A 13,463-nucleotide genomic window follows, 5' to 3' on the forward strand; every position below is an offset into this window, starting at 1 on the left:
ATCATCAAAATTAAACGAAATAAACATTTGAAATATATGAGTTTGTATGTAATGTATGAATATAATATACAAGTTTCACTTTTTAAATGGAATTACTGAAATCAATCTACTTTTTCATGATATTCTAATTTTATGACCAGCACCTGTATATACATACACCCAAGCTGACGAGGCAAAGGTGGAAACACTGAAGATGATTACAAGGGAAGACCAGCAGAGGAAGTAAAACTAAAGACTTCCAAAATAAAACATGAACTAAAAAAACCCGAAAATTACAAAATACAACAACAACCATGAAACCAAGAATAAACCAAACAGACAGTAAATAAAATAAAATAAAGAAATTTAAAGTACAAACTAATACAAAGTCAACATTATGACAATGTCTCACATTAGTGAAATGATACTGAGTATTTGTAGCGAGACATCAAACATCAGTATCTTCATTTAGCAGCAAAATAGGCTGCGTCTCAAATTTTTCATAGCTTTTAATGTGAAACTGCAACATACTATATTGGGAATCTCCAAGTGATTGGAATTTTATATTTCTATAATTTTACATTTCCTCCCATCCCCCATCAACACAGATGGAACAAAATGACCTTGAAAAATAAGTTCAGCTCATGTTTAATGAAGAAGGACGCAGACTGCATGTTTGTTAGGCCTGAAGGAAACACACTAAAGCACTAAGGTAAATGTTACTGTCCTTAGAAGAGAGCTTCTTAAAGCTGACAGGAAACCAAGATTAAAGTGGCTGACCGATTTCATATTTTTATTGTTTTAAATGTAGAAAATGCAAGAAGAGCGCACCCTGCATTTTTATGAACCGTGTTTACTTGGATCCATGAATGTCACACCCAGATTTGAGAACATACAGTGTGAAAATGATAACCAAGAGGAGAGAAAGATGAAGGGAGAAGCTGCAAACAGACATCAGTAGTGTGGGGAAAACGCTACACCTATGACCCCCAAACAATACCAGTCCCACTGATAACTGGGAAACCTGGAGGCCATATCTGGAATACTGATGCTGTGTGTATCACCAGGAAAAAGCTCTAATAGGGAACAGTCAGGGGTCACCATGGCAATATAAATCACACCTGGCAACTGGGAGACAGTCGCCTTGACAACTAGCTTAATATGCAGATTGTATGAATGTGTCTGTCAGCGTGTGTGTGTTCATTAGAATGAATGAAACTTGCAGAGAGTGAAGAAAGAGTGCACACACGAGTTATGTTAGAAATGAGATGGAAGAATTACATTAGGAAAAATGAAAAGCTTGGGAACCATGTGACCATGTGCACCAAACCTGGTGTGTGTGTGTGCCTGTGTGTATATATATAATATATATATATATATATATATATATATATATATATATATATATATATATATAGACACACACACACACTTGTTTGTCTTTAAACACTTCAATTATCATTGATTNAAGAGTGCACACACGAGTTATGTTAGAAATGAGATGGAAGAATTACATTAGGAAAAATGAAAAGCTTGGGAACCATGTGACCATGTGCACCAAACTGTGTGTGTGTGTGTGTGTGTGTGTATATATATAATATATATATATATATATATATATATATATATATATATATATATAGGTATATTGACACACACACATCCTTGTTTGTCTTTAAACACTTCAATTATCATTGATTTGAATATTTAACCTGAGCATGATTTGATAATAACTCCTTAACATCACCTGCTGACATAGAAGGTGGGTGATTGTGAAATTGCCTCTATCTGTGTGTGTGTTGTTTTGTCTGTCAGGTAACAAAATATCTTATGAACGAGTGGACAGTCTTAAATGAAACCCACAGAAACTCATCACTGAATCTACGTGTACAACTGATTAACTTTTGGAGTCAACCAGATTCAAGATAGCAAAAAACTAATCAGCTTTAGCAAACACAAAAAATGCTAAAATTTAGTCATTTTTACAAATATCGAATAATTTAGTGTAGTAGTAGCCCGTCACATGTTGTGGTCGCACTCATTATTTTCAAGATTTGACCGAAATATCTAGAAAGCTGTCCTTTTTCAACACATGAAAGTAGACAAGCAATGTGTGTCCCTTCATGGAATGCTACTTTCATTTTGAAATGTAAATATGAATTACAATATATAACATTTATAATATAATATTAAGGACGTTTTCACATGGCAATGGTTCTAAATAAACAAGCAACGAAAACAGATACAGTAAATATCTGCATGCATTTTGTTTTGAGAACCCTCATGTTAAACAAAAGGAAAAAAAAAAAAAACAGGTGATTATTTTTTTAAATGGTTCCTACCAGTTCTTACAATTAGGCACCAAAACTTCAGTTAAACAGGAAACATGACACAATGTCTCTTCTTCAACATGATGTCCAGCAGAGTTCAGCAGCCGTGTGTGAACAGGTGAGTACCCCCTCAGAAAGAATCGACGATTGAAGAATCGTCTTCTGTATGATATCTGTGTCAGGCTTTGTTTGATTTCTATCAAACTGCCCGCTGAGCATTATGGCCAAACCTCTCTACTTCAGTTTTATCTGTTCAAAGTAAATCATTTCAGACATCTTGTTTTCTTGCTTTAGCTCTAACTTTGCAGATCTAAGCCGTGCTGCCATGCTTTTTGAAGAGCGAAGAGGCTTTTTTCATGGAAACCCTTCAAAACAAGTCGTACTTGTTCAGTTTTTTGTAATAATCACACTGTCATGAACTTTAACATTTATCGTTATAACCGATGCCTTTACAGTCTGAGGTGTAGCTTTTTGTTTTTGGCAGTTTCTCTGAGCCCTGAATTCACTGACTTTGAGGCGAACTTGGAACAACCACTCATGGAAAGATTGACATCTGGCTTGAATGTTTCCACTTGTGAAAAATCTTTCTCATCGTAAAATGATGGACACCAAATTGAAAGAGAGAGTTGGGTTTTTTTTCCCACGACTGCATTTACTCCTCTTCACTCTTTCAGTTTCCATCTCAACTAAGATCCGAACCCTAACTAAAATCTAATTTGACTTCGAGCTGAACTCATTCTTGTAAAGAAAGTTACTTGAAGCAAGCAGACTGTATACACCTACCCTGCTGTCGGAGCTGGGGATCATGGCGTCAGTCATCCAGGAGCCAAAGCGGGACCCTGAGGCTTTCACGGTGATCGGGTTGCTCACAGAAGTCAGACGACCACAACCTATTAACAGATCCCAAGAAATGGAATTTATAAATAATGCAAAAAGGAAAAAAAAATGAAGACAATGGAGATGAAGCTTTGATGTTGGAGTGAGTAATGTTTCCTGTCAAGGATACAGGAGCTGCTAATTTATGTAGAGCCATTACACTCCACCAGACATAACTCAGATTACCAACAGCTTGTAAATTCTTTGAAGCAAAATTAAAATGCAACACAGAAAAAAATACAACCTTTAAAAATAACTGAGATAATCTCATTTTCTCTTTATCTTCTTCGAAAGCTCTTTAAGTCTTATATCCCAATATTTATCATCAGTGTTTGATCATCTAAACAGAAACTTAAAGCTATTGGTCACAGATTTTGGAGCAGGTTTTTGTGGAAAGGTTATGAACAGTTAATGCTTGCCTGTTGTAGAAAACTTTATGACCTCAGTTTGAAGAAACTGAGGTCATTCATACATGAATGTTAAGCTAACGGCTAGTCTGAGCGGGGCCAGTATCGCCGCACTGCAAATTTAATGCAAGTTCTATTTAATAAATCATGGCATTACAGTCAGTTTTGCATTACATGGTTATTTTTAATATAATTTAGATTATTTGCAAGCACAAACAGCAGCAGCAGCATCTCACTGTGGCAGTTTTGGTGCAAGCTGGAGCAACGCCAGCAGGAATATCATAATTCTTCTGCAGCATCACTCATCCATTTCTTTTCTTCACCCGCCTGTGACGGTACCTGTCTGCAGCGGTCACTGGGTGATAACTGAGCGTGTGATGTGATTAGGATGGGTTATTAAAAAACGTGTGCGTGAATCTCTGACATTTTTCAGGTTAGAGTTGTTTTAAGATGACAGTGGTCAGAATGAAACTCTTACAATTTCTCCAAACTGAGGCTGTTCACCGAGCTCTTTACAACAGGTAAGATATTAACCGTTCATAACCTTTCCACAGAACCCCACTTCAAAAGATCTGAGCAATCCCTTCAAAGTGATGACAAACTCATTTATGTTTAAAACACTCCACATCAGCTCAAAAGGAGGCTGTAAAATGTTGTTTCATTGAGAGTTTTGAAAGGATTTCCTTCAACCTGGATTCACATCAGTTATAATGGATTTCAACCATGACAGTTTTTCACTGTAAAAGCGGGACTCAAAACGTCCACATAAATATCTAAAAGCATTCCTGCAGCATAATGCATTTTCTGCTTTCTATTCATAGGCTCAAATTGTCCAGACTTTTCACTGTTCCACAGCTAAAACTTAAATGACTGATTCTGTCTCAGTCCTCACAGACGACCTTGCCTGAGTTGGTTGCCTGAGCAGTGATTTCTGTTCAAGTAGTTGTTTCACATGCTTTCAAATCGTTTGCTGTTTTGCGAGGAGCCCGATATGATAGTCGTCAACAGTCTCAAATCCGTGAGGTAAATGTGAGCCACCGTGTGACACCATGTGAGCAGCCTGTTTTAGCACAAAGAAGACAGGGCCAACGCCTGGACAGAGCCAAGACCCATAAACGGAGGATAAAGAGGACGAAACATAAAAGCTGCTGGGTATAACTTTACATTTTCATGCAGGAGGGCATGGAAGTAAAGGAGCACAGTTTCCCAAATGTCAAACTAATCCTTTAATGCTTTGTTCTTAATTGCATCTTTTCAAAATTTCATGCTGGGTCATAATCCCTCTGCAATCATGGATGAAATTATGTTACACTTGTAAAAGAGAGCGCCATGGTGGTGCAGTGATTAATACCGCCGCCTCGGATCAGCTTGGTTTTGGGATTGAACGCGTTGGTCAGCCAGTTTACATGTTCTCACTGCGCCAGCATTTCAGAAAAGAACAGACTTCATCATCGATATGCATCGTGATATTTTTTCCCCCACTACACTAAGCAACCTTAGCAAACACAAAAATGATTAGAATTTTCCGCACATTAAGCCAGAATCTGGCGTGTTAGCAGCTGAGAGGCATTTCCAACACAATACTCCGAGCGCTTACAGGATCTGTTTTTAAAACGTTGCCATTAACTATTGAAATCAAGCGTGTCTGACTTTTAGCAAAATATCCCATGAATCACCAGATGGAGTCTAATGACACTCTCAGACAATACTCATTGGTTGTACATCTGAAACTCATGAACATTTGGTGTCAACCCAATTCATGATGGCAATTCATGATAGGAAACACAACACAGTCAGTTTTACAGATATTGAGCTAAATTTGGAGTGGTAGTAGCCAAAAGGCATCCTCAATATATACTTCACACACTACACATTTACTGAGTACTATCACATCACACAATATTGGATTAGATTGTGCATAATGTCATTTACAAAAATGGCTATAACTCTGTTTATTTCAGCCTAAATAAATAAGGCCTTTAAATAAGTAACCTCCTTTCTGTCACCAAAACAGGCACTAACTGTACTTTTTTACCCTCTGTGAAAATATTACCTCTAGTTTCATCTAAAATCAGTAATAAGTTGTATCAGTACCGAGTTTGTTCATGCAGCTGTGCAGCCTGGTCTCCAGCAGTAACACCCTCTGCTGAAGTTCCTCATAGTCGTACGCGCCGATCTCCTCCTGAATGGCTGTCAGGATGATCGATAGGTTGAGCAGCTCCGATCGCAGGGTGGCCAGCGTCTGCAGGTCCAATCTGTACTGATCCACCACTGACAAGAGGGGCCACAGCTGGGACATCTGACCCTTCAGCTCCTGTTGGCGCAGAAAGGATCAGGAAGTAAGACCGGAAGCAGAGTGGATAAAACCTGAAGGAGAGATCTGCAGTGTCCATCCTTCACATGTCGTTTTGTAGTACATTATGCAGCTGGACAGGACGCAATTATTACTGCTTTGTTAAATAGGAAGAACAGCCAAACCAGATTCAAGACTCTTTGCATTCAGCTAATTACAATTCTTGCTATTTTCTTCCATCCTCCACCTGTGAACCAGAAACTGATGGAGTGAGGACAGTGAAGCTTTGTGTTGGAGAGTCTAAAGACTCAAGGTGGAAAGCAATTTTCATTTATTGTGTTTTTCAAACAGAGAAGCATTTTTCTCCCTTCAAGAATCTCTTGAAGACTCGACTCTTGAAACCTCATTCCCTCTCATTGCACCTTTAATACCTCTGAAATCCATCTTGCTTCACCTGAACTTTGCACTTCTGATCCACCTGTTGTGTTTAGTACATAATGCAAGTTCCTATTACTGCACTGAAATTTGATATTGTTCCTCACTCATAAAAAATACTTTCAATGAAAACAAAGATATCCAAATATTTGATATCACCTGAAATAAAAATACTACAGTTTTAAAGTTTGAAACAAGGTTAGTGAAGTACTGATTTTAATGCAGTCTTAGCCTTCAGTGCTAAAGTACCAATGCTACAACATTTGGTAAAGTCATCAAAATAAAAATAAGGAATATTCTGAGCTTATTTAATGTATTTCCTAAAACAATTGTAGCTTTTTTTTTCTTTTGACACAGCTATTTCCTCTCAGATATTAACCATTTCAGCACTTGGTCAAAGTTGACAGGAGCAAAAGAAAGTGAGACAGATGCAGAAATAAAACCTAAGAGAACAAAGTGTGCATAAAAGGCTGCTATGTCATTGTTTCTCAAAAGTACCATATTTCAAGTCCACACTGAGGCACGAAAAAAAAATGTGTTTCTTTTCTTTTTTTAATCTCCACTTTGGAAAACGTATTTTAAAATCTCATTTTTTTCTCACCAAAAAATCCATTTGTATGTTGCCAAGGGGTTCAAATTGAGCAGAAAATCTTTGGAGAAGTGCAGATGGGGTCTTAATTAAATGTCTGTAGCCCCTTTCACACTTCACATCTCAGCCGGGCCTCATACAGCTTCATCACACTTCAAAAAGGTTGAAATTAATCCACCATTCTTCCACCGGATTTTAATGTCTCTCCCATAACCAGCGTGGAAGAGGATGCGATGGCAAGGTTTTACTTTGGACATTTTGTGAAGTTATCAAAAATTATGTGAACTAGTGAAAAAAGTATCTCCTTTTTTTTAAAAAAATCACAAAATTACCACCAAGTTAAAGTAAGTCATTTTTCACAGATACTTATTAACATGAGTGCAGAAGCTGGTATGTTTATAAAATGTTTAAATAGGCCATGATTCTGACTTAAACAACAAACGAATGATCTGATAAGTATTTTACATGATTTAGGGCTTAGAAGCAACATGGACTAAACTCAAAAATATCCACAGCCTTATACAAGTAACCAAACCTGCTTGTCTATGAAAATATGACAGTGATTAATTCAGATGGCACCGAAAATCTGTTTATTAGCATTACAACACAATGCCTCTAATTTCTGGGCTAACATTTTCCCATGTCGGCCATTTTACTCTTCTTAAGCTTTGGTAACACGTCCACTCTGTTCTTGATTTCTGGCTGAAGACATGTTTGTTTTGCACACATTTGGCAGCTGATATGCGACGTGACTGTGAGTCACAGTTTATTGCTGCCTCCGTCCTCACACCTCTTTAGCTCTCCATTGGGATGAGCTAAGGCTAGAGGAGAAGATGGAAGTAAGAGAAGCCAGAAAAAAAAAAAAAGCCACATTAACCAAATGGAAAGCACCCCCGGAACATGCTAGAGGGACTACACATTCCATCTGGCCTGGGAATGCTTCGAAATCCCACAGAAGGAGATGGATGATGAGCTGGAGGAGAGTACATCTGGGCTGGTCTGCAGTTTCTGCTGGTGCTCTGACCCAGATAAAAAGCATAAAATTGATGTATGATTTCATTTTTACAGTTCACACTGGATAACCTGGAGCCAGCATGGAGATGTTTTTTTTTTCTTCTTCTTTCAGCTTAACAAAAATCAATATTAGCATGAAATATAAAACCACTGAGCATTGTTGTAGGAGGACAGAGGGCTTTTAATCTCTTTATTAGTCTTGATATTTATTTGTATCTCTACCTTTAAACCCCCCCAAGACAGCCGAGCTGGGTAGAAAAAAGGATTTAGATTTAATATAGAAATAAAAGAGGTTAAAAGACGTGTCAAAGCAAAGACGAAAACAGCATCATCTCCCCAGAACATCAAACACACCACCACACACACAAACCCGACAACTTCCAGGAAAGAAACTTGGAAATCATACACTTTCAGTCAAATCCCTCCCCTGCTGTCAAGAAACATCAGAATCCTTATACTTTTGTTCCAGTATGATGCTACAAGATTTCCCGAACTGTTACCATTTTTTATTTCATGACAGCACAGAGTCCAGAACTCAGGCTTAAATTTATCTTCTTCATCTTAATCTATTGCTAAAGGCAGCATTATTTGCATATAATTGCTTGTTCCTCTAATATTTATGTCTTCATAAAAGTGTGTAAATGATTAGTTAGATACTGAACACATTATCTAACCAATTAATCTTTTTTATCTCATTCTTTATCTTTATTTTTCCAATTTTATCTCTCTTCTTTGATTATTCTTTACCTCCCCTTTCCTCCCGCAGGTAACATGAAGCTGCAATAAGACACCCTTTGCTTTATATTTCCACTTTCTTCCTCCTCCGGTTGTTCTACTCTCTGTTTGACCCCCCCAGCCCTCCAACTCTTTCCTTTCCTTCCATCGTGGAATAAAATACTGTTAAGTTATTGATAAACTTACTGTAGCTGCCCATAAATATTCAAGAGTTCTGCCTCATGGTGCGAAGGCAAAAGCTTATGACTGTGAAAACCCCCAAGGAGCACAAAGACACACAGACACACACAAACGCACAGCACAAAGTAACTAAAAACAGACCCCCTACTTGTTAAGATGCTCGGCAAGAGATGAAAGGCAAAATGGATTTATGGGAAGGCAGCATTAAGCTATATTTAGGGAATTAAGGGTGAGTCCTCGTGTGTGAGTTTGTGTGTTATTAGTTTTGTGGGGACACATTTTTTTACGCAGTCACTATGTAGGGCCTGCATAGTTGCGGGTGTAAGCCACCTCAATGTAAACTATTACATGTTAGAAAGAAGACTTGCTGCTTTAATGTTTCTGTAAGAGACAAGGAAAGACAAACAGTATTTAGAGGGGAATCAATGGGGTGATTGAGACATACCAACCGGCCACTGCCGAAGGTGAAGGCAGAGCATTAATGTTTTTGCTGAAGTCTCTGTGTGTGTGTGTTTGTAATGTTGGCAAAATATCTCATGAATCCCTAAACAGATTTTTATGAATCTTTTAGAAAGTAATCGCCGGATGGACAGCTGAGTAACCTTTGGAACTAATTCAATTCAAGATGGCCTTAGCAAACACAGAAATGGCTATAACTCAGTCAAATTTTACAGCTATTGAGCTCAAATGGCGTGGTAGTAACTGACAGTCCTTTACAACACGTACTTCGAGTGCGAACTCATAATGCAAGATCATTGCAACGTCACATGAGATTATGCATGCGCTAATTTCAAGGTTTGATATCTGTTGGTCTCAAACACTGGCATGTAAGGTGGCGGGTGATATGCATTCTTTAAAGGAATGTAATACCTTTATTTTCATGTTTTTTAATCTTGATTTAATAACAATATCTTAAGTACTGCACACACACAGACACGTGATCACCTGTCCTAACCTCTTCAGCTTAATGCATGTGTTGCTGATGTTTAAAACAACCTCATTACACATCACCACTCTGTCTCACTGTGTAACAGGACTGGTTTCCTACGTTTGTTTCCAACAATGCTCCGGCTGAATGCTGATTCCTGCGTCGCTGCAGGTCTAAGTTGGAAATGCTCAGCCGCGGTATCGACTGCCTGTCTTGCTTGTGGCATGAAAACAGTATTTGGACAAGAATAACAAGATTAAACGGAGTCTTCAAGGATACAAATGATCAATCCTTGCTCAATGAGATTACCAACCTCTCCCTGAAATTAGATGGTCATTGGAGAACCTAATGATTATAGATTTAAAAAAATCTGTCATGCTGATCATTTTCGAAGTTGAACAAGTCTAACAATAATAACACAAGTTTTGCCTTATTTGTTGTTAGTTTCTTTGATAAAAAATATCAGAACAGCTGTTTTGTACCCATCCCAAAGAATGGTAAGGTGTTACCTGAATACAAATGACTGTTTTAAAATGATTTGACACGATGAGACAATTATTTAAATCGGAAACTAAGTTGGTACCAGTTTTTCTCTGGTTGGTATAAAAGTGTCAGGAATATTCAGCACAAAGTGTCAGTTACTGTGAAGAAGCTACTCTAACTTTATTCTAAGCTGCTGCCATCAGACTCATATATATATATATATATATATATATATATACACCCTGTGCTCTCCAGTCATGGTAAAACTTTCTGAAGTGAGGGCGAACTTGACCAAATTTATCCTAAATGAACCAAAATCCATAAAAAAGTTGCTGTGTTTAGGAGTAACATCATGAAACACACACACACATGATGCAGGATTTTAGCTTTAACCCTCCTGAAGCCCTCAAAAGAGAGAGAGCACCAATTAGAGGTAGAGAAGCCCTTGTAGGCCATGGGAGGGTTAAAACTGTAGCTACTACAGCTACAGCATACAGGTTTCTGTATAGCTTTGTTACTTTAAGGTAATATGTCTCCAGAAATAGGTCTGCAATTAAAATAGGACACTGATGTCACTGCTTTAATTATCACTGGTTTGATTCATGGCTGTAAACTAGAGTTGGGTGGTAATACAGTTTTAAAGTAAACCAAGGTATCCAAAAGCAGCAGCAGTATTGCTTTGAACACCGTCCCTAAATAACTCCTGATCGTGCACAAATAAGACTGTAGGTATGGTTGTGTATGAAGAATATGCTTCCCGTGTAAACTCGTCTTCCGCTGCCATTCCTGTGGCGTAGCAGAACTATTTATCTACAGTGATGTCTAATGTTTATGCAGGAAGCATTATAGAAATGAATGTAAACAACAGCTCCATCTTGTTGACCGCGCAGCTCGCTTGCTGCATATGCAACTTGGTGATTTTATAGTCTGATAAAATAAAATTGAAGTGTCTCTATTGGCAGAACTCATATAAATTGCATTTAAGAATTTAACTAATTAACTTTGAGCTGGCCCTGTGATGGACTCTTCAGGGTGTGCCCTGCTGGAGACAGGTACCAGTTCCCTGTGACCCAAAAAGGAAAAAAAATGGATGGATGGATGGCTGAACGGACGGACGGATGGGCTGTACCCTTGTACCCGCCTACACACCCTCCTACCTCACTAACAGGTTGTAACACTTTCAATCACAATATAACGTGACACTTTTTGTCAAGCCTCAAATAACTAACTGAAACTGCCATACTGAAAAAATAATGGATATTTGAACACGTAGCAGCAAGGTAAAAAGTAAATGAATCAACCTAAGATTTAAAATTTGTACTAGGGAGTGCTCAGCCTATGTGGCTTCAAGTCACGGCTTCTGGTCCTGTCTCTTTCTACAATATATAAATCTTGATGGTGGTGACTGGTTGGCAAACTGCATTTGTGAGAGAGTCTCCAAAGTGTCTCGAAACATTTGCGGGGAATCTCAACTACAGAGGCCACGTTGCTTGAATTTTGAACATGTTCAAAAATGTTTGTGTGACAAATCTTTTAAAACAGTCACAGAATTGTTGCAGATGTCTCAAACCCATCTCAATTTAGTTTTTGCAAAGCACTAGAGCTGTGTTTTGACATCTGCATGGGAGCGTCAGAGATAAATCCAGGTCTAAAAACCAGGCAGAGGAGAACTTGTCCAAATCTGCCTATCTTCAGTTTAACGGTGCACTGCAGTAGATTAAATCATAAACGTGGGGGACGGCAGCCAAGGTGGGTACAATGCAGGCCGAGACGGGAAAAACAAAATTATGTGTGCGGCCTAGAATACAGTTTTGCAAGCTGTGTGCTCAAAAATAGCTTGTGATTTTGACAAATTGGCTGCACAAAACACCCAGAATTCGGTGAGACTGAAACTGGAAATTTGCCTAATTTTGAGTCTCCAACAGTTCAGTAAGATACCGCCTTAAACACGCTAAACTAGAGTTGACTGGATATCGTAGAGAGCCTCCGATCCATGAGGACAAAGGAACTATAACAACACTTGATTCTCTCTGTGTGCTACAAGCACACCTTCAGATTTAGTCTTCAGCAGAAAGTCAGCCGCCTGCTGTCTCCTGCATTGACCTGAAAAGGACAAAATGCTGCTACAGGCTGGGAAAAATTATCTTAGAGGTGAGGTGTTGATTCTGTAGCACTGCTGTAATGTTACAAACTTTTGGCAGGGACATGTTGACTCTGAGGTTTTCGTAACTTTATGAACCTTGTTGTTTAAATCACTTTGGTTTGTGATGCAAAGACAGCCAGTGAAAAAATGAGACTTGTCTGATTGCATTTTTAATCTAAATAGCGAAGTTAAAACCACATTAGGAAACTAGTCCTGAATTACATGCTGTAATAAAATGTCATCACAAGCCTTTTCAGGCAGGAGATAATACTATGTGCTACAGTAAAATGTGAGGAAGGCTCAAAAGTATTAAAACAAGGAGACTGTCCAACCCTGCTGTAAACAAACTGTTGTAACGCAGTTAGAAACCACTGTGTTGTCAGAATTCACAGATCCAAGATGTTATTTATAACCTGATGAGTGCAACAGATGTGTGGCAGAATTTATGTTTTTAATGTTCACATTTTAACTAAATAGGGACAATTGGTGTAGTTTCTGTTATATGAAGTAATTAATCAGTATACCATTAAATATCAGTTTAGAATGAAGTAGTGTTCATAAAATTCAACAATAAATATATCTACTTGACTAACTAAATAGCCCTCATAAAACACACACCAGAAATCAAAAAGACCTTATTCAGATTTAGTCCCACATTAACTTTTGCCTTGAAATGCAAATCAGATCAGTCTTTGCAAGTAATTTTGTTTGATGATACTAGGTTCTCCTACCCAATGGTTCAGTTTCATTGGCAGTTCGAAGCTTAAAATAGCAGGCATTAAAGCATCGGTTTATGTGGCTAATTTCCATTTTTAGATCATCCAGCTCTCATTAGTCAGACTCACAGACTCTCATTCTTTAATAATAATCTTCTTCCAGCCCCCTGTTGTTTTGTTTGCACAGATGCCAGCCAGTGATAAAATGGCAGAAAGCGGCATGACTAAAAGGATTAGTATTCCTAAATTAGGAAGGGAAGTATGTTTAGATTTCTATCAATGATGGTATCTGGGGAGTCAATGATAACTATTCTGTGGGAAATATATCTCACAAAAAACCCCAAAGCTAAAATTC

At 38.1% G+C, this 13,463-nt stretch overlaps 1 protein-coding gene across 2 annotated transcripts in view; it reads right to left on the reverse strand.

Moving 5' to 3' along the window:
- Window positions 1–13,463, reverse strand: part of LOC108244227 (noelin-2-like) — a 39,422-nt gene that overhangs the window by 15,913 nt on the left and 10,046 nt on the right. For both annotated transcript variants that reach the window (XM_025003598.2, XM_017430263.3), the window contains exons 4-5: window positions 5,687–5,906; window positions 3,093–3,199 (exon numbers count right to left, since the gene is read on the reverse strand). In XM_025003598.2, the coding sequence (XP_024859366.1) occupies window positions 3,093–3,199; window positions 5,687–5,906 (327 nt within the window). The remainder of the gene's footprint in view (window positions 1–3,092; window positions 3,200–5,686; window positions 5,907–13,463) is intronic.

The sequence above is a fragment of the Kryptolebias marmoratus genome, linkage group LG3, assembly GCF_001649575.2.
Source record: "Kryptolebias marmoratus isolate JLee-2015 linkage group LG3, ASM164957v2, whole genome shotgun sequence".
NCBI lineage: Eukaryota > Metazoa > Chordata > Actinopteri > Cyprinodontiformes > Rivulidae > Kryptolebias > Kryptolebias marmoratus.